Below are 20975 nucleotides of genomic sequence, written 5' to 3' on the forward strand. Positions count from 1 at the left end.
ACCACCATAGCTGAGGGTGTACCACCACAGCTGAGGGTGTACCACCACAGCTGAGGGTGTACCACCATAGCTGAGGGTGTACCACCATAGCTGAGGGTGTACCACCACAGCTGAGGGTGTACATACCCAGCCCCTCTACAGGGATACAACATCTGGAGAGTCACGCGTGTCCTGCTGCCAGGGGATATGTTGGCAGCCAACAAGGTGTAGACGTAAAGGGGCCTACAGAGAGGAGGGGTGCAGTCTCAGGCCATGTGCTGACAGACCCACTGGGATCTGAACAGCCCTGTAGTTCTCCTCAGAGACCTGCATGGCTGAGCCCATCCGGCATCTACTGGCATGTAGAGAGCTAGGCAGCTAATGAGCCAGGTCCTTTGTTTGGACAAATTGAGATGTAATCCCTGATATAAAGGGCTCCTCCTACATGTAGTCCAGTACGAGCCACCTTGCGAGGTAGATGTCACAGAATTTAAATGGTGATTGTTATGCCCTTCAAGAAGCTGTGTCTAGTCTCTGCTGTTGGCCTGGGGACTGGCCTCAGCTGAAGCTAGGCTGGGGAGACCTGGGGCCTCTGGGCAAAGAGGTGGTTGCAACACTTTTGCCAACCCCAAGTCTGGGCCTGCACTGCTGTCTCTGCATTTCTTGGGAGTCAGAGTCTTCTGAAAGTCCCCTACCCTCAGCTTCTCGATGTCAGTGAGCAGGTGTTGGTGACAGTCAGTGGGTACTGGGTGGGGAGTGGAAAGCCAGCTAGATGAAGTGAAGCATGAGCCCATGGGATCTGGGTCCCATGGCCCAGAGAGGAGGCTGAAGGCCAAATACATCTTCACAGTGCTATTAGGGTCTGAGCCTGGGAACAAGGAGGAAGCTGAGAGCTCCTCTGACGTGGCGAGGGGACCCAGAGGTGAGGGCGGTGGGCACCCTGCCTGCCTTCTTCTCTGGGAAGAACCCTTTTGGAGCCCTACCAAGGCATTGAGAACAAAGCGGAGGTTGAGGCCTCTAGGTACCTGTTGCTAGTAGTGACCTAACCCTCATGGTGTCTCTCTGTGCTTTGCAGCAAATGTCATCTTTGGTCACAGAGCATATGGAGTCTCATGGCACCCGGTTCCTGAAAGGCTGTGTCCCCTCCCTCATCAAAAAACTCCCAACTAACCAGCTACAGGTCACTTGGGAAGATCATGCTTCTGGCAAGGAAGACACAGGCACATTTGACACTGTCCTGTGGGCCATAGGTAAGGGTGCGTCGAGCTACACAGACACCATATTTCCTTGGGAGAGGGGTCTTTGCCTTCCTTCCCTTCACCTCCTGGGTCCTCCATTATGCTGGCTCCTAAGCAGGTTGGCCACTGCCATGCCTTACATGCCACTGTGGAAGCTAATTGACACACTGTCCACATCTGGCTGTCAGAGACATACTGTCCTCTTTTTTCTCCCATTGCCATATGATATTCTGGAAATTCAAATCATAAAAGAGATTTGTTGGTGCCATCATTTAGCAAAGGTATTCGAGGCCTTCCACAACCCTTCACAGGCTGTTTATAAGGCTTCAGTATAAAACCTAGAGATTCCTTCTAGGGCTTAAACCTTGATAAATTTATTTTTAATGAATTAGATGTTTGCTTTATTAACATTGTAAATTCAAGCTAGTTTTTTTGTTCCTTCACTTTGAGGCAGTGCCTTATGTAGCCCAAGATAACCTTACACTCCATGTGTACTCAAGGGTGAACTTGAACTCCTGATCTTCCTGTCTCTACTTCCCAAGGACTGGGATTATAGGTGTGCACCACCACGTCTGATTTAAGCCAGCTGTTTTTCTCATAAAAATAATATGTAGAGAGGTGCAAAGACTATTGGTTGGTAAAGTGCTTCCTGCTTAAGCATGAATTTGCTCCCTAGAACCCAAACTAAAAAGCTGCATTTGGTGGAACCTACTCGTAATTCCAGAGCTGGGGAAGCAGAAGCAGGTGGATCCCTGAGGCTTGCTGGCTAGGCAGCCTCTTCTATTCAGTGAGCTCCAATTATGCCTCAAAGAACAAGGTGGACAGCCTGTGAGGGGCAGCACCTGAGATGGACATCTGGCCTTCACACTGGTATGCACACACACACACACACACACACACACGCATACCTGTACACATACATACATATCTGCACACACACATGCATGCATACCTATACACACACGTGCAAACTACACACACGTGTTTTCATAGGAATACACAGTAACATTTTTAAGTTTTAGAAATTGTGGTCATGCATAACATAGAACGTTCTATTTTACTTACTTGGTATCTAGCCCAGAGGTGTTAAGGGCATTCACACTACTGTGCAGTTGCCGCCATCTGTTTGCAGAGCATTGCCCCACTCTGAAGTCTCTTACTTACCGTAGGAGCTTCCTCCTGCCCAGGCCCACCGCTCTGTTCTGTCTTAATTTGATGACTCCAGGAGCTCATAAGTGGACTCATACAGCATTTATCTTTTTGTTTCTGGCCTGAGTCACTTATCATAATGTCCTCAAGGTTCATCCATGTGCTAGCATGTGTCATAATTTCCTTCCTCTTCAAGGCTGGACAGTTCTGTTTATCCATCCAGCTGCTGATGGACATGCAGGCTGCTTTCACCTTTTGGTTATTGTCAGCGATATTGCAGTGAACACAAGTGTCCACAGGCTAGCTGTTCTGATACAGGCCACAGGATGTGGTTCTTTAACAGGGGCTTGCCTAGCATGTCCCAGGCCCAGGGCTTTATACCAGCACATGTGCCTTGGCTGTCACTACATAGCCCTGCTCTTATCCTTCTCCTTTCCATGAATGGTAGGCCCAGTTTTTCATGGGGTAAAGGCCTAGCAGGTGTGGATGTATACTTAGCTGTCGCTGTCTTTGCTAGATCTATGGCCTCCCTAGATGGACCCCACTAGGGAGAAGGAAGGGGTATCCAGGGGAGTGCCTCTGGGGCCTGGGTCTAGTGATGAAGGTTGTGGAGGCTCAACCAGAGATCGATGGGAAGAACAGAGATGCATTCCTGTTACAGGCATGCTGGGAGGCCAAGGCGCTGTGGCCATGGTGAATGGGGTTCCCATTGGTGAGGGGAACATTCGCAAAGCACACGTGAACATCCCTACCTGCCTCGCTGTGAGCATGTTCTAGTTTGGGCTTCTCGTTTTCCTAGCTTCCTTGTGAACTTGCACACAACACGGGGAATGCCTGGAGCAATAGAAAATGATTTTGCCAGGCGGTGGTGGTGCACACCTTTAATCCCAGCGCTCGGGAGGCAGTGGTGGCGCACGCCTTTAATCCCAGCGCTCGGGAGGCAGAGGCAGGCGGATCTCTGAGTTCGAGAGTTCGAGTCCAGCCTGGTCTACAGAGTGAGTTCCAGGACAGCCAAGGCTACACAGAGAGACCCTGTCTCGAAAAAAACAAAAACAAAAACAAACAAACAAACAAAAAGGTGCTGTGTTGGTGGTATAGTGGTGAGCATAGCTGCCTTCCAAAAAAACAAAAAAACAAAAAAAAGAAAAGAAAAGAAAATGATCTCACCGCTTTGTCCTAGAGTATCTGGGGTCTGCCTGACGTGAGCCAGGGCTCAGAACCAGGTCACCCTCAGATGCCTCTTTTGGCTTCATCTCAATGAGGCAGGTGGTCTCCAGTGTGCTAGAGGGATTGTTTAGGGCACAATAGGCCCCAGGCTGGGGCTTCCTAAGCAACAGGGCCGTATCACAGAGCAATATGCTTCTGGATAAACTTTTTCCTGAGTTGTTCAAATGCTTAGCAATCAGAATGAGAGTCAGGAAGCAGTGGTGTACTAGGAAGACAGAGCCAGGCACATCTGTGTGAGTTTGAGGTCAGCCTGGTCTGTAGGCTGAGTTACAGGACTGCCAGGGCTACACGGAAAAACCCTGTCTTGAAAAATGGAAAAAGAAAATGAGGTTGAAGCCAGAGGAGATGGACCAATGGGTCATACCAAGACACAAGAGAGGGTGTGAGTGTGTATGAGTACCCTAGCATCTCCTAAACCAAAGACAATGTTCATAGTCACACTGTGAGAATTAATTTTTAAATAATATGAACAGTGCAGAAGATTAGGTGACATCTTAGACTTTAAAATGTCTGGTTTATCTTAAATCTCTGTTTTGTGGCTTTTTTTGTTTTGTTTTTTTGAGATAGGGTTTTTCTGTGTAGCCCTGGCTGACCTGGAGCTCACAGAGATCCTCCTGCCTATGCCTCCTGAGTGTTGGGATTAAAAGTGTTCACACCAATGCACCACCACGCCTGGCTCTGTCAGACCTTTCTAAGCAGTGAGGAGACAGCTTTCTTTTTGCTCCACCCCAAGGTTCTCTGTACCTCTGAGGGCACACACAACCCTGTCTTATTTTTGCTTGTTTGATTTGGTTTTTGAGATAGGGCCTCTCTACATATAGTCCAGGCTGATTTGAACTCACAGTGTAGCCAAGCTAGCCCCAAACTTGCAGTCTTCCTGCTTTAGTCTCCAAAGTCCTGGACTCACCAGAGTGATTCACTATGCCTACTCTTGTCTTGTTGGACCCTGTGGTCAGATGCTATTGGACAGCCGTGGCTCATGGAGTAGGGTCTGTGCCTTTGCAAAGCCTGAGTCCTCTGGCTTCCAGGGGGGTTCCCATCAGGCAGAGCCTCCTCCACCCCTCTCACCCCCACTACAGGGAATCTGTTCTACTTTTTGTGTATTCAAAAAGAGTATCCCCAGACAGGCTGCAGGGGTGATTGATGCTGTGGGTAGAAGCTTTTCTAAGTCCTTGGCCTCTGACCCTTCTTCCCCAGGGCTGTGGCAGTGGCGGCAGCGGTTTCTGGCACGCCTTCTGGGTGGTGGGGCTGGCGCTTGGGCATGTGCTGACTTCACCACCCCCATCTGAGCCAGGTTTTGTAAACATTCAGGAGCCACTTCCCACTTGAACAACTGGGAATGTTTTTTGCTGCTTGTACTGATAAGCCTCTAACGAAGCTTTATTTCTGCTTACTGTAAGATGATGCACTCTAGGAGGTTCAAATAAAACAGGGTGGGGTGGAGGTACTGCACAGCTGGTACCTCAGACATCTCTGTGGATTGTGCTTTCCATCCAAGCAAGCAGCTGATACTGTCCCAACAAGCTGAACTTTGAGGTAGCCATACGTTTAATAAAAGCTATGGATACCCTTCCAGCCTCACATGATGTCCATGGGCAGAAGGCCTCAGCTCCTCACCCCTGACCAGGCCAGTGTAGTTGGTGAGAATGTGAGGTTGCAGCAAAGCAGTGCTGCACTCTGGAAGCCAAGAGGACCAGGCAGCCTTTTCCTCCACACAGCCTTGATCTGCAGTGGTGGATTAAACACATTAGCAGTTAAAGCAGTTAATTGCTGTGCTGGGGCCCCTCATTGTTTGTCTCTGAATCACCCGCCCACACCAGGTGTCTCAGATAATAGACTGGGAACCTCAGCGAGGAGGATTTCCTGTCTGCAGATGTGCCGATTACAGCGCTGAGTGAAGACAGTCAGCCTGCACAGTCCAGGCAGGCGGGATCTGCGTTGCCTAGCCTGGAGTTAACCAGTTGTGGCCTGAATTGGTGCTGTCTGGGAAGCTGGCCTGGGACAGCCCCCAAGCCCCAACAGATGCCTTCCTGAGGCCGATTTGGTTTTAAGGGAGGCATGTGGAGCCTCTGGGGAACGGCCTTGGGAAAGGAACTAAGACTGACCTGTGCCTCTAGGCTGCCAGAGCATATCCAGACAGTTTTCTGTCCCTGCCCAGGATAGATGACAAGGCTGTGGCACACCCATTCCTGGGTCACAGGATTCCTTCCCAGCCTGTGGAACTTACATAGTCCCTGTTATCATAAGAGCTGGAGACATCAGTGTTCCTTTCTGTGGAACCTGCCTACAGTGGTGGAGTGGCAGGTGACACCTGGGCAAGAGCTTACCCCATTCTCACTCCAGGCCACTAAGCAATTTCTTCGTCTTCGGGTTTCCTCTTAGATAACCTAGCATCTTGTCTTTGACATCATCATAATCTTCATGAATAAACTCCACATCTGAGTCCCAGAAATCGTGTGAGGACACCCAGACAGTCCTGACTATTAGGTATTGGAGCCAGACTTCCAGCATCCACCTGACTCCACGTGGTTATATAGGTCACCCACACTTGTGCACCTAGCTCACAACCAGGGAGGCAGGGCCAGGGAAGTTGTGTAGGGACACCCAGTGCTTGGGGGCCTACATCAGCCCAGGGTGAGCTATGTGGTCTGGCTCTCCTTCCTACCCAGGACTAACTATTTGTCTATATGCAGATTGCACACCCATATGAGAGCTACACAAGCCCTCCCCAGTGCTGAGTGCCAGGCACCAGGAGAAGGGGCAGGAGAATAAACAGAACCAAGCTCAAGGCTGGACGTTGATCACCAGGAATGATCCAAGCTCAGCAAAAGGGAAGGGACAGCTTTAGGCTGCCTGGGAGTTTTGAGGGGTGTCTTGGTCCCCAGGACTAGGTGCCTGAAGATGGCCAGAGCATGCGTACAGCCTAACCTGGAGTCTCCCATTGTAGTGGGGCCCTCGCAGCTGTAGGTGTGCCTGAGCTGTATTGAGTCAGGGCTATGATAGAAAAAGAGGAAGATAAAGAAAAGAAAAGAGAGAGGGGTTCAGGAGTAGACATTTAACATGCTGGAGGGGCTTCAGTGAGTAAGTGGGTTACTTCTCCCCCAGAACTAAGTAAATGATTAAACAAATAAGGGGGCTGGCCTGGTGACTCTCACCTGTAAACTCTGCACTTTGAGGCAGAAAGATGGAAGTCGAAGGAGAACATGAGCTAGATGAGCGTTTGGGGCCAGCCTGGGCTACAGAGTAAGATCTTACCCAACATATCACCCCCTCCAAAAAAGAGTCAAAGGCTAGGGATATAACTTACTTGGTGAAATGCTTGACTATCAAGCATAAACCCCTGGATTCAGGCCTCCGCTTCATATAAACTGGTATAAACAGGCACATACCTGTAATCCCAGCACTGGGAAGGCAGGCAGGAAGATCAGTTCAAGATGATCCTCAGCTACACAGTGAGTTGGAGACACGTGTGGTTTCTATGAAGCCCTTGCTACAGAAGAAACCATGGACACACATAAGGAGAAAGATCAAGTTAAAAACACACAGCCTTCCTGGGCAGTGGTGGCACACGGCTTTAATCCCAGCACTTGGGAGGCAGAGGCAGGTGGATTTCTGAGTTCGAGGCCAGCCTGGTCTACAGAGTAAGTTCCAGGACAGCCAGGACTACACAGAGAAACCCTGTCTCCAAAAACCAAAAAAACAAAAAACCCCACACAGCCTCAATGGATAAGGCAGGCAATAGGCCAGGCTCAACACTTTTGAGTACCACCAGGGCCACATGGGACTGTTGCCTAGGCTCGCCACACATACATTTGTGGCCCTCAGACTGTGTCAAGGTCACAGTGTATACCTCTCTGTGCCACCTGGTGTGGTCATATCAATCTGGACCACAGCCCCTCACTCACCCTCCCTCTTCCTGCTGGCACTTAAATCTCACCTCATTTCACGGATTGCCCTTCCCTGGTGGGAACATGTGCTGTAGGCAGGCGTGAAATTGGAGGGCATGCTCATTTAACTAGCATGGATCAGAGAGGCGCAGGGGGCCGTGGCCTTCCACCTGCACAGCCTTTATCCCCGCAGTCGGTGGTAAAGACTGAGGGCTGGCTGACTTAGGCATTTGGCCCGCAGCCCTCTCTAGCCACTCCTTAGGGTAAGGTCAACTATTAAGGAAGGGTGTGTGTGTGTGTGTGTGTATTGGGGAGGCTGTTGTAGAAGAGTCAGCCCGAGCTTGCAGCACAGTGCTCCTGGAGCAGATAACCTGGGGCCTAGGTCTACATTTACTCAGAGGAAGAAATCTACATTTGAGCACTCTCCTTGTAGAAGGAGTGGCAGAGCATCATGTATTGATTACATGTGAAGCTCTTAAAGGCAAGAAAGGCAACAAATAGGCAAAGGCAGGGAGGATTGGCAGTTAGCAGAAGAAATGCTATTAACAAATAGGAGGCAGAAAACAGTTTTATTACTCAGAGAAGTACAAATTAAAACAGCACCAGAGTGTTAAAAACAAAGCAAATGGACAAGCGCTTGCCATAAGCCAGGAAGCCCCATCCTCCGGCTAGCTTCCCTTCCCCGAGTGTCAGCACTGAACAACTAACCAATGGCACTTGGCATGGGATGGGCCAGGTCTCCTTCCTGGTGGAGCCAGGCAGTAGAGCACAGCAAGCCAACAAATGTTTGAGAGTATGTTGCCACCAGCACACGTACTCTAGAGCTGAGGCCGTGGGTACAGCAGGGTCTGGAGTGGCACCGAGCAGAGTGCAGAGACAGCCCGCCACCGTTCAGCATCGCCTGAGGACAGGTTTCCTGCTTATGAGGACACCGCCCAGCACGTTGGCCTGCACCTTGCTTCTCATTTTATGAGCATGTCACTGGGTCTAGAGCACCTGGAGCCAACTGCTTAGGTGGATGGCCACTGGGTTGTCACCTGCACCTGTTTTCTACTTTCCTTGGGTTCCAGACCTAAGCTGAGGAGGCACCTACAACTCTGGTGGGCCCTCAGTGCCAGCAGGGAGATTGGACTCAGCTCTGATCACAAGGGAGTGAGCAGAGCTTTAGTGAACTGTGAGGCTAGGTCCTAGGCCACAGAGCCTAGCCTGTTCCCTGTGGTCAGAGTTTGTCTCAAACTCACTGAACAGCTCCACAATATAGGATGCCTCGTGAGGGATGGCTTCTCTGGCCTCGGCGCTCACACCATGCTGACAACAGCTTTCTCAGTGTGGCTGTGGCTACCTCTCTTGGTCCTTCCCTCCCTTCTTCTACCATCCATTCCAGAAGCAGTAACAAACCGCTTGCCACACATTAGCCAAGCTCTTTGCCACACTGAGTTTCTCCTCTATCCATCCAGCCAGACTGTTCCTCACACTGCAGATTTGGCTTACATGCCTGTGTACTTCCCAAATGTGTATACACAACATGTCCTAAGAAATCTCGGCTTTGCAATAGACCATGATGGGCACTTAGTTCCTCCCCTACCTTTCTCCCCTGGTACTACTTTCAGATGTGTATATGGTGTATTTCACCCAGCCTTCTCAGAAGATTATTTCAGTGCTAAAAAATTCCTCTGACACAGTGGCACCAAGGCTGTTGTAATGCAGTGGCAATGTGTATGGAAATAAACCTGTTTAGAGGCACAGACCTGCTGTGATACAGTTGCCTGTAGCATTCAGGTAGTGGGTGTTGTATGCAATTGTAGCCTAGGAGCAAAAGGCCTCACATGTACCACACAGGTCTTCCTGTGAGGTAGTCTAGAGCATCTAGGTTTGTGTAAGAATACTTGCTCTTCACACTATGACAAACAACTCAGTGACACATTTATTAGACTGTATTTCTGTCACTAAGCATCATTTAATTGTAGTTTTATTTCCATAAGGACCTTGGTACAGGGCTCTCTTGGCATCTGCAAGAGCGGTAGTTACCATAGTTACCACAAGGAACACAAAGAGATGCTCTTGGCCTCACAGGATCAGATGGGGTGTGTGTGTAGGAGAGATCATGAACTTAGTTGGCCAGCATCAAGAGCAGCCTTCCAGTTTTTCCCTTGGCCACTGCAGCTCCAGCATGATTACCAGGAGGCAGTGAATGCAGCAGGCTGAACCCAGAAGCTAGAGAAGAGACCCGAGGATTGAACCACAGGCCCCTAAGCTACTGAGCCTTTACCTCCTCCTGTGTGCTCCAGCCCTACCCATAGGCCCAGCTCCTTCCTCTGATGTGGCCTCCCACTGCCTGAGTCTAGGCTGATCCCCATGGTGCCTGCCTGCCCACACCCAGTTCCTGTGGCTGAGTAGTGCCAAGAGGCTGGAGCCAGGCCCAAGCCAACTACAGCAGCCAGGCTTAGCTGAGTCTCTGTGTTTTGACTTCCCCATCCAGCATAACAGCTGGAGACTTAAAGATTCATCTGCCAGATGTTTAGGTGGGCGCCACCCACTTCCTGGACATTGCAGACTGAAGTCTAGCTCATCCCAGATACCAAGAATTGTGGGAACTATGCCTTTGATGCCAGATCACCTCTGTCAGTGGGGAATTGTCTTGAGCTCCTGAGAGGCATAAGCAGTCTGGCTCTGGGGGACATATACCTGCTCAGGGGCCACAGTTATCTGAACTCAAGCCAAAGGGCACCTCCCCTGTCAGCTGAGCTATGATGAAGCTCACCTGCTATCCTCCCTGAAGGCCCAAAATTGTGTGGAGCATGAGGGGACAGATACACTGACACCAAGAGAAACAAGCCTGTCCCTTCCCTGTCCTGGGCTTTGTACCCAAAAGCTGAAGCTGTGGGTGAGCATGTTGCGGTTCACACACTGTCTGAAAACTCGTTTGCTTTCAGCTGTGAACGGCGTGCTGGACAGCTACAGGGGTGTGCAGGAGAGGGCAAGCTGAGACCTGTGCTTTGGAGACCTGGCTGCCAGCCTTACTTATTCACACCATTACTGGCTCCTGGTGAGGGGGTTGCAAGTCTACTTTGAGGGTCTGGGCAGGGCATGAATTTGCTTGTTCTCACTGTTGGCTCCAGTCAGCATGCTCCTTGTACTGCACATGCTGCAGGCTATCCTGGTGAATTCTGGAGACACAGGCCCTAGTCTGTCTGTGCAGATAATCTGTTAGTGGGAGGTGACACTTGGAGTCTGTCTGGACAATGCTTGCAGGGTAGACAGGAAGGAGCAAATACTTCACAAGAGTCCTGGGCATTTGGGGAAGTGTAAGAGTGCCCTTCCAGTAAAGAACCATGTGAGGAAGTACCAGCCAGTTAGCTCACATGGGGCCTGTATAGACCCAGATACCACAATTTATACAGATAGGACAGCCACCTCCCTGGGGTCACCCCAGACAGTGGTGTCTTTCCTTTGAGACATGCTGTCTTTCTAGTGGACTCTTTTATCATGATTTTCTGTGTCCTTGCAGCTCGATGGAGCCTGGCTCTCTCAGTGGTTGGGAGGCCTTGATAGCCCAGGCTGGAACCAGGGCCACCCCAAGGCTCTTTGTGCTTCAAGACTTTTTTTTTTTTTTTTTTTTTTTTGTGGTCAAAACTACGTATGTTGGACGAGAAGAAACCATGACTTTCCTGTACATATTTGACATCACAGGATGTTAACAGTCCTCTTGGAATGGTGCATAGATATCCATGTAACATGGAACATGAGCATCTCCTGTTTCTTCAGAACCATTGACCTGTGCATCTGAGGGTTTCCACAACTCTGGACTCACTGAGGGTACATATGTTTTTATTAGTGCTGGCCACTAAACCTTGTATGTGTGAGGCAGGTGTTCTGCCACAGTTTGTTCATTGCTGTTTTTGAGACAGAGTCTCATGTAGCCCAGGATGAATCAAACATTTTGTATAGCCAAGGATAACCTTGACCTTCTGGTTCTCTTGCTTCCACCTCCCGCATCCCGGTGCTGGGAACGTGCTTCATACGTTCTAGACAGTCACTCACTCTGCCAATTGAGCACATACACACTGTGCCTTCTTGTTCCTGAGTGACAGCATATCAGCTTGTTAGCTAACACAGATTCCCAGTCAGTCTCGGGGGTCACCTAGAGACGGGCCTGGAGCACACAGGACAGGAAGGGTGTGTGTGGACGTGGATTCGTGGTTTGGGAAGGGGCTCTTGAACTGTCCTGAGGATTCAAGAGAACTGTCACGATCCTGTCGTCTGCTCTCACAGCCTGTCGCTTCATTTATTTAAAATTGTTTGTGGTTTCTAGAAATTTTCCCTGTGTTAGTGTCTCTTTTGAATATATAAACTAAGTATATGCCAAACAAACAAACAAAAAGTGTCAAAGGATGTATTTAGACAAGTATTTTCACCTCTGTCCCACTGTCTTCTTTTTTGTTTGTTTGTTTTGCCTTTTTGAGACAGAGTCTTGCAATGTAACCTTGGCTGGCCTAGAATCTACCTGCAGGCTAGACTGGCCTGTCTCATCTATCTGAATACTGTGGTGTTAGCCATGTTTCACTAGACTGACCTCTCCCCTCTGTGTAGGTCACCCCTTTTAATCTTCTCATTGATTACTTAGCAAACGTGTGTGTGTGTGTGTGTGTGCGTGTGTGTGTACCCTGTCTTCACAAGGGGACACTTGTGTGCCCTGCTCAAGCCCTCTCAGTTAGCATCAGGAGCTTCCCTTGTCATCAACATCATGGATGCTTGTGGTGAAATTCAAGCACATAGCCTTCAGGGACTTGCCTGGGGACCATGGTGGTCCCTTTTACAAATGGGAACACAGAGATACAGAAGAAAGACAGGTCTTTCTGCACAGAAAGACCAGTGACCCAGGGAATAAGCTGTACTGGCAGCTCTGTGGAAGGAAAGCAGAAAGGAGCCAGGGGGTACTGTCACATTTAAGTAGCCCTTGAGAGGAGTGAGGAAGTTAAGTTGTTCAGGACCTGGCACTGAGGAGGTCAGAGAAGGTACCGGTATGCATGCTAGCCGCCAGGTCCTCAGTGCCTCCCCACAGTGGCGGCCTTTGTATCTTCATGAAGGTCTCTTTCTTGGGTCACCTGTACAGCCCAGGTTGTCTCACCCTTGGCTACAGGAGCAGCCTTCTTCTGCAGTGTTCGACGTAAAATAATGTAGCCTAGTCTCATTAAATCAGAAGAGTAGGGGTAGTGGATGAAGCTTGCCCACCATGTGTGAGGCCCTGGGTTCATCCAGCACTGCAACAGACAAAACAAGACCAGCAAACAAAGGAATGAAACAGGGGATCACTGTGGAAAGGTGAGCCTGTGAAAGTAGACAAGGGGCAAACAGTGAGAAGACATGCGGCTGAGGTTGGTTGGGGCCTATTGGATGTTGGAGGCCACTATAGGCCCTGCCACCTAGGCCTGTGTGACCCTGCATACTGTCCCCTGAGCATGGCCTAGAGATACAGCTCTGAAGTCTTATTCTACCCAAGTCTGTCCAGTAAGTTATTACGTGTCCCTTAGAAGAGGCCCAGGAAGGGGCAGTGGTTCTAGTGTCATGGACTCAAGCAAATCAGGCTTGGTGTGAGGACAACACAGTAAAGACAGACAGACAAATGCCTGCAACGCCATTTCACCACCAACAGAGGCCTGGTTTCTCCTGATTTGGAAACCACTGATACTGGTTCTGGGAGGCACATGGAAAGTTCTAGAGTCTGGCCCCCACAACTAATATCAGGCTATAGTTGTATCATCAGGCATCTGATTCTTACCCATGGTTCAGAAATCATCACCCAAGAGGGACACCATCCTCAGTGGATGGTGCCCACAGACTCTAAAGGGTACTGATTGGTGCAGGGCTCTGTGGGTAAACTAGATAGTTAGTCGTTGTCATAATTACAAAGAGTGCTGACAGACATGCCCTATGTGAGCCAGAGGCTGTTGTAGTTCCCTCAGTGACGGAGCTAACACCCTGCCCCTCTGCAGTCAGACCTGTCAGTTTCTCAGTGACTATTCTGAGGATTTTTTTCCGCTTTTGGGGACAGTCTTCCCCTGTTGTCTAGGTCAGCTTTATACTCCTGTGTTCAAACAATCAATCATCCTGCCTCAGCCTCTCAAAGTAGCTAGGATTCCAAGCCAGCCATAGAAGCCAGCTCTGAGAAATGTTTGTTAGTTTATTGATGGACTCATCTATTCATTGTACAGGGACTTAAACTAGAACCTTTTGTATGCTTGGTCTGCTGCTGACCTATATCCTCACTCTTACTTGGGAAACAGGGTTTCTCTGTGTAGCTCTGGCTGTTCTGGGCCTCACTCTGTAGACCAGGCTGGCCTCGAACTCAAAGCTCCACCTGCTTCTGCCTTCCCAGTGCCGGGATGAAAGGCGTGTGCCACCATGTCCCCCAGCCCTGGTTGTTTTGTTTGTTTGTTTGTATTTTTAGATAGATGGTATGTTTAGCCCAGGCTGGCCTTGAACTTGTTATCTTCCTGCTTTAGCCTTCCAAGAGCTAGGATTTCGTGTGTGTGTGTGTGTGTGTGTGTGTGTGTGTGTGTGTGTGTGTGTCTACATCTGGTTGAAATATTTTAAATAAAACTAATCCATGTCAAAACTGCTAACCCAAATCTTTCAATTTTCTCTTCCCTTAAGGGCGAGTTCCAGAAACCAGACATTTGAATCTGGAGAAGGCTGGCATTGATATGAACCCTGAGACTCAGAAGATTATTGTGGATGCTCAGGAGGCCACCTCTGTCCCCCATATCTATGCTATTGGAGATGTTGCTGAGGTACGCTCTGGTCAACCACTCGCATTTCTGTGCCCTCACCTGTTTCAGCTGTGCCTTGAGATGAACGTACTGTAAGCTCTGCTGTCCACAGGAAAGACATGTGTCTTTCTGATCCCAGAGCACCAAGCACAGGATCCCAACTCTAGGGACGAGTCAGGTACATCCTGGGAAGGTCTGAGCACCAACGTCTCCTCCTTCTGATGCTTTGCCTTTCTGCAAGGCTCAGGGTGGGACAGTTTAAAAGTGGAAGCTGCAGAGATGGCTGAGCAGGTAAGACCACTGGCTGCTCTCCCAGGGGACCGGGATCCCTTGAACCCATGTGGCAGTCCATAACCATCTGTAACTTCAGTTCCAGGGTATTTGATACCCTCTTGCCTCTTTGGGTACCAAACACATATGTGGGGCACACAGGCATGCATGCAGGCAAATACCCATACACAAAATAAGTTTTAAAAGACTTATTTATTTATTTTTCTTATATTAACATTCTATCAGCATGTATACCTGCATGCCAGAAGAGGCATCAGATCCCAGTACAGGTGGAGGTGAGCCACCATGTGGTTGCTGGGAATTGAACTCGGGACCTCTGGAAAAGCAGTCAGTACCGCTAAGCCCCCACAAAATAATTCTTTTTTTTTTAAAGTTTATTTATTTATTATATGTAAGTACACTGTAGCTGTCTTCAGACACCCCATAAGAGGGCATCAGATTTCATCACAGATGGTTGTGAGCCACCATGTGGTTGCTGGAATTTGAACTCAGGAACTCCAGAAGAGCAGTCGGTGCTCTTAACTGCTGAGCCATCTCACCAGCCCCCAAAATAATTCTTAAAACAGAGTTAACTGGGCTGGAGAGATGGCTCAGTGGTTAAGAGCACTGACTGCTCTTCCAAAGGTCCTGAGATCAATTCCCAGCAACCACATGGTGGCTCACAACCATCTGTAACGGGATCAGATGCCCTCTTATGGGGTGTCTGAAGACAGCTACAGTGTACTTACATATGTATAAATAAATAATTTAAAAAACAGAGTTAGCTGTTGCTGGACATGACCTTGGAGAAGTCTTCTGGCCACAGAAGGAGGCCAGACCTAGTTCAGGCCATGTGGCCTTGTCCTTGCCTTGGTTCCTCCTCTGATCCTGAGTCTGTTTCAGTTCCCTTGCTGACTAGGCTGTTACTGATCTTTCTTGGGTGAGGGGCTCAGTATAGGGAAGTATTGGGGCTCTAGACCCCATCCCTGTTGATTGGACCTATGGCATGGACACTTCCTTGGTGTTCCTCTGCATCCCTCTCTTCCATGGAGATCATGGCCTCCTACACCACTTGAGGCCCTGGTTTGAGAAACAGCCAGCCACCACTCCTGTCATTCACAGGCCCCTCCTACTTCATCAGTCCTGGGTCTCTGCATCCTTAGAGCCTCAGGAATAGCATGTACTGACCCATCCTGATGCAACACAGGGAAGGTACTCAGGGGTCCTCTGCTTAGACATGCTGATGGATGCTCCCAGAGTCCCCAGGCCCTCTTGTTTTTGTGCTGAGACCTGCCATATCTTCTGAGAGTATATTTCTGTCCCTGGCTGCTATAACAAGCGGTTTATACCACCACAAACTCAGGAGTATAGAGCACTCACTCTCAGATGCCTGCGGTTAAATCTGAGTGTGGGCAGGGTGTCCTCCTCAGTACCTTCTAGGACATTATCTCCTGCCTCCTCCATGCTGGCCTGGGTGGTCCTTGAACCCCCAGCTCTGTGCCATCATCACTGACAGTCTCTTCCAGGTGCTTTATGCCTTCCTTTGTCTCCTACAGATTGTCCTTCATCAGACTTAAGACCCATGTAAACCCTGTATGTTATATACAAACCCCATTTCCAAATAAACTCAACGTCTAAGTTCTAACAGGTTTTCCCCGCTTTGGTGGGGGGAGTCCTCTGTTTAACCTGCCCTGGTGTGTTTCTTCCTCTAGTGTTCTAAGGGTTGAGCATCACTAGTTACCATGAGGAACCACTAGTTACACCACAGAAACATGCACTATTGGGGTGGGGTGGGGGTCCTGGTAAGAGACGTAAGCTGGGGAACTACTTCCAGGTCAGAGTTTGTTCACTGCCATTGTTATAGAGAGATTGTGGGGTGGGTAACTGAAGGTTCTAGTTGGAAGCAAAGCAGGCCAGGCAAGAGTGCCTGGCACCTATGCCTTTCAGAGTATGAAGATGGTTGCTCTGCCCTGGTTCCCTTTGGAACTCACTTTGGGAATGTAGAGCAGAATCTGGGGAGATGGAGCCAGTGGTTAAGTCTAATAGGTCCCAGTAGAACTCCTGCTGGGTCATCTCTTGGACTCTTTGGTGTGCCAGAGGGGTCCCCCACAACTGTGAAAATGCTCAGATATGAGCCGTGGTTGCTGTACAAGGTACCATCAGGCCCTGTTTTAAGTTCAGGATCATGTGACTCTCTGAGAGGTGCCTGACTCCCACTGCTGCTGGATGCCAGGCCTCAGAGATAGCAGTTCCCAGGGGGACTGCATGAAAAATACCATGGAGCTTTCTGTCCAGCCCACTCCTTCCTAGTCATTTCACCATCTAAGCTTTTTTTTTTTTAATGTATGGATGTTTCATCTGCATGCATATCTGTGTACCTCATGTGTGCCTGGTGCATGTGGAAGCCAGAAAGGGCATCAGATGCCCTGGAACTGAAGTTACAAACAGTTCTTAGCTGTCCTGTGGATGCTCAAACCCAGGTCTTCTAGAAGAGCAACCAGTGCTCTTAACCAGAGAGCCACCTCTCTGTCCCTTTACATCACTGTAATGGAGGCTCCGGCCACGGACCTGGGCACTGTGGTTACTCGGTCTCTGCCTGCTGCCGATCTGGGTGTTGTAGTCTCCAACTCTAGGCCTCAGCTCTATCTTGTGAGCACTGTACCCTGAGATAGCACCTGTATTCTCTCAGAAGAGAGACATGGAGAGTGTCTCAGTCTAGCACACAGTGCTGGGTTGCCACCAGCATGAGGCATAGGAAAGCTGTCTTTATTTTAAAAATTCAATACATACTTTAAAAGATGATCACAGCCAGGCAATGGTGGCGCACACCTTTAATCCCAGCACTTGGGAGGCAGAGGCAGGCAGATTTCTGAGTTTGAGGCCAGCCTGGTCTACAGAGTGAGTTCCAGGACAGCCAGGGCTACACAGAGAAACCCTGTCTTGAAAAGCAATACCCCTGCATTCAGGTCAGACCAGCAGCTATAGAGAGCCTAGGATGAAGTAGTGGTATTGTTTAGTGGGGTAAGATGTGCTGAGTGGGAATGTTTCCTGGGTTACTCAGGCCCGATGGAATGTACTGGCTGCAAGTGTAGTTTATCTCTGTAGATCTCTACTCATTTCTGGAATGCCAAACAGCATCTGCATTTCCGGCTACAGAGGTGATTGGCAGTGGGGGTCTGAGCTGCAAGCAGGAACACCCGAGGCAAGGTTCGCCTTGAGACAAAGTGCTCTCCTGTGGAATGGCACTGATTTGAGATTTGTCATGGAGTATGATATGCATGTCAAGCTGTGTGTCAGGAGCACGTGACACGCTTGCGGCCATATGAACCAGACCCTGAGTCACTGGGAACCATGGGCAGGATCTCTTTTGAGCTCTGTCATGGGACAAGCACTCAGATCATCAGTGTGGCTTATTCAGAGAAAAGCCTGTGCAAGTGAGTGCAGTAGAGCTAAGCCTAGCTGCTCATTCCTTCCTCTAGAGAAAGGGATGATAAGCAGATCCACGGGGCCAAGATTGCCACTGTGGGAAATTCAGCCTTGCGTGCTGGAGACTTCTGAGATCGGCACAGCTTGTGGCAATGCCTACAGCCTTGCAGCTCATGTCCACATCCTCAAAGCCTGTGGCATGGTGTTGTGAGTCTTCAACAGGGAGCCACCTGCTAGGAGGGAGATGGGCAGTGGTGTGATATCTGCACAGGCTGCCTGCAGTAGAATGCTGTTGTGCTCTTCCCTCAGGGGCGGCCTGAGCTGACACCCACAGCTATCAAGGCAGGAAAGCTTCTGGCTCAGCGGCTCTTTGGCAAATCCTCAACCTTAATGGACTACAGCAATGTGAGTTCCTTTCAAGGACCCAATTCAAGCTAGGAAAGGCTTGGCTGGTTCTTCTGGGGTAAGGGGTGTTTGCACCTATGTGCCTGCATGTACATGTATACGTGCATGCATATGCACAGGTGTATGTGCATGGGTGTATATGCACACAGATGTGAGTGTGTGAATGTGAGTACCTGCACGTACATGAGCAGGAGGGTACAGTCCTTAGGGCCATATGATACCATATATACTCTAGTCACTGGGGACTATGAGTAGGGTCTCTTTTGAGCTCTACCATTAGACCCATCAGTGTAATGGGTTCAGAGTAAAGCCTGTGTCTGAGCTATCCACAGCAGCTCATTCCCTCTTCTAGAGAAAAGGGATGTATGTAGTTTAGCTCCTGGTCCAGCCCAGAACAGTGAATGGCCACCTGCTGTGCTTGTGTGTGGCTGAGTCCCTGGCCTCAGATTACTGCTCAAGTGTCACTCAGGAGACACAATTTCAATTTGGGAGGGGGGGATGCGGGGACGATACACAAAAAGCATATGTGATTCCAGACTTACTTTCCAGGTTCCCACAACTGTTTTTACACCACTGGAGTATGGCTGTGTCGGGCTGTCTGAGGAGGAGGCTGTGGCTCTCCATGGCCAGGAGCATGTAGAGGTAGGGGACTGTCCTCCACAGAGCCCCTCATAGTGTGGGGCCCCCACAGGAAAGGAGTGTTGGAGAACAGCTCCAGAAACAACAGAAACCTCTGGCAGCTTTAGTGTGGCCAAGCTTCGCTTCTCTGGTCCCATTGAATGTCCCCTGCTGCACTGGTGCCCACCTGGGTCTCTGACTTCTGCCTTCCTTTGAGGTCCTATAGTCTGGTAGCCTCCAGTGCCCCGCCCTCAACTACGCTGTATGTACTAGAAGCACTGCTGAGGTTCCTAGCATTACCACCAGAGCCTCACACATCTGCTGCCCATTCTACTTCAGCATGCAGAGAGCTTGAAACAGAAGGTCTCAGGTCCTGGTGCTGCTCTGTACGGCTCTCCCTTACTCTTGGGGGGAGGGAGTCTCCCTTAACCTGAATGGCTCCTCCACCTTCTTGGCTAGGCTAGCCCACTACTACCCACCTGGACCTCTACCTTCCTGGGACTCTCCTGAGGTTTCCAACAGGCCAACAGCCAAGACACTCAGACTCCAAGCCCAAACTCTGTCTTCTTCCCAAGCTCTTCTAGTGCCTCCAGGCCCAATGGCTCTGACTGGAACCTTCATCCTAAGCTAAAGGATTTTCACTGGGCCAGGATGATTTGGGGAGTCTGCTGCAGCAGGCTGATTGTGGCCCCTGGGGGACCTTCAGAGCAGGCTGAGGTGGCTGGAATCTTTGAAAGCTGCCGCATAGTAGAAACTAGAAGACTCGGGTGCTGATCTTCCTATTGCAGCAGCTGTGAGGCCCAGGTCACTAGGTTGTAGAGTTTGCCCGCTCCATGTACCCAGGCCCTCCATCATGGAGACAGGTCTGACAGGCCTGCCTTCCCAGCACTTTATTTGCTATTTTTGTTAGATTCATCATAAGTACACTGGGACATGTGTTCATAGCATTTTACAATGTTTTATGTTTCATGATGTTAAATGGACAAACATTCTTGTTTGTTTTTTCTTCAGTTCTGTCTGCTTAGAACAATATTCTCTGAAGCCCTATTAATTAATAATGGCTGTGTAGCACATGTGGGGCCTTGCTCATTTTTTATATGGCTGCAGCTCTGAACACACTGTCAAGCCCTTCATGGGTGCTGAAAGCCTGTGTCCCACAGCTCCAGTAAGGCTGGAGCCTGCCCAGCCCCTCCTCTTAGCTGAAGCTCAGGCCAAGCCAGCACCAGAGTATCTTGGGAAGGCCAGGCAGCCATCTGAGAGCCATTTCTCCTCGCATGAGTAAGATGGGCATTCTTACACCAGCAATTTGCTGAGGTCTCCTTGCCCAGTCTGCACTGGACTTGGGGAAGCCAGGATCTACCCAATATCTACTTCTTCAGGATGCCCAGAACCAGTACCATGGTTCAGAGCACTGGCTCTATGTTGTATCATGGCTAGTGGCACTTCAGCAGCCTGATGCCTACTCTCCTGTATTCAATGGGGAGTCTGAGATGTGGGTGGGAGAGGGTCTATCTGTAGATTTCCTAGCTGTGGGTACAGGCTGTCTGAACATAGGAGGACACACTCTCTACAACAAGGTGAGATGTTTCCACATTTTGTACTATAACCCTTGGGTCACACAAGTGCCCTTGGGTCCCTTAGAATCCTGCCTTCTCAGAACTTTTTCTGTTGGATCTAAGACTATACACCTGTCTTAGGCATGGCCACTGATTCAGGTGCTGGTATCTTGTCCCTCAGGTTTACCATGCATATTATAAGCCCTTAGAGTTCACAGTGGCAGATCGGGATGCATCACAGTGCTACATAAAGGTGAGTGTGTTTAGGGCCCAGGAGTGGGGTACACTGAGACTAAGAGCGATAAAGCTAGTTACCATGGGGAATGTTCTGATATCCACAGGGCAGAACAGCTAATGTTAGCCACTTTCCCCATGTGACAGAGTACCTGCAAAATCAGCTGGAAGGAAGGAAGGAAGGAAGGAAGGAAGGAAGGAAGGAAGGAAGGAAGG

At 49.6% G+C, this 20975-nt stretch overlaps 1 protein-coding gene across 2 annotated transcripts in view; it reads left to right on the forward strand.

The window, feature by feature from the left end:
* The window catches only part of Txnrd2 (thioredoxin reductase 2), a 54316-nt gene that overhangs the window by 28688 nt on the left and 4653 nt on the right, over positions 1–20975 (forward strand). For both annotated transcript variants that reach the window (XM_028770557.1, XM_028770558.1), the window contains exons 11-15: positions 1055–1229; positions 14135–14271; positions 18256–18351; positions 18901–18993; positions 20707–20778. In XM_028770557.1, the coding sequence (XP_028626390.1) occupies positions 1055–1229; positions 14135–14271; positions 18256–18351; positions 18901–18993; positions 20707–20778 (573 nt within the window). The remainder of the gene's footprint in view (positions 1–1054; positions 1230–14134; positions 14272–18255; positions 18352–18900; positions 18994–20706; positions 20779–20975) is intronic.

This window comes from Grammomys surdaster, unplaced genomic scaffold, assembly GCF_004785775.1.
Source record: "Grammomys surdaster isolate TR1022 unplaced genomic scaffold, NIH_TR_1.0 202, whole genome shotgun sequence".
Taxonomy (NCBI): domain Eukaryota; kingdom Metazoa; phylum Chordata; class Mammalia; order Rodentia; family Muridae; genus Grammomys; species Grammomys surdaster.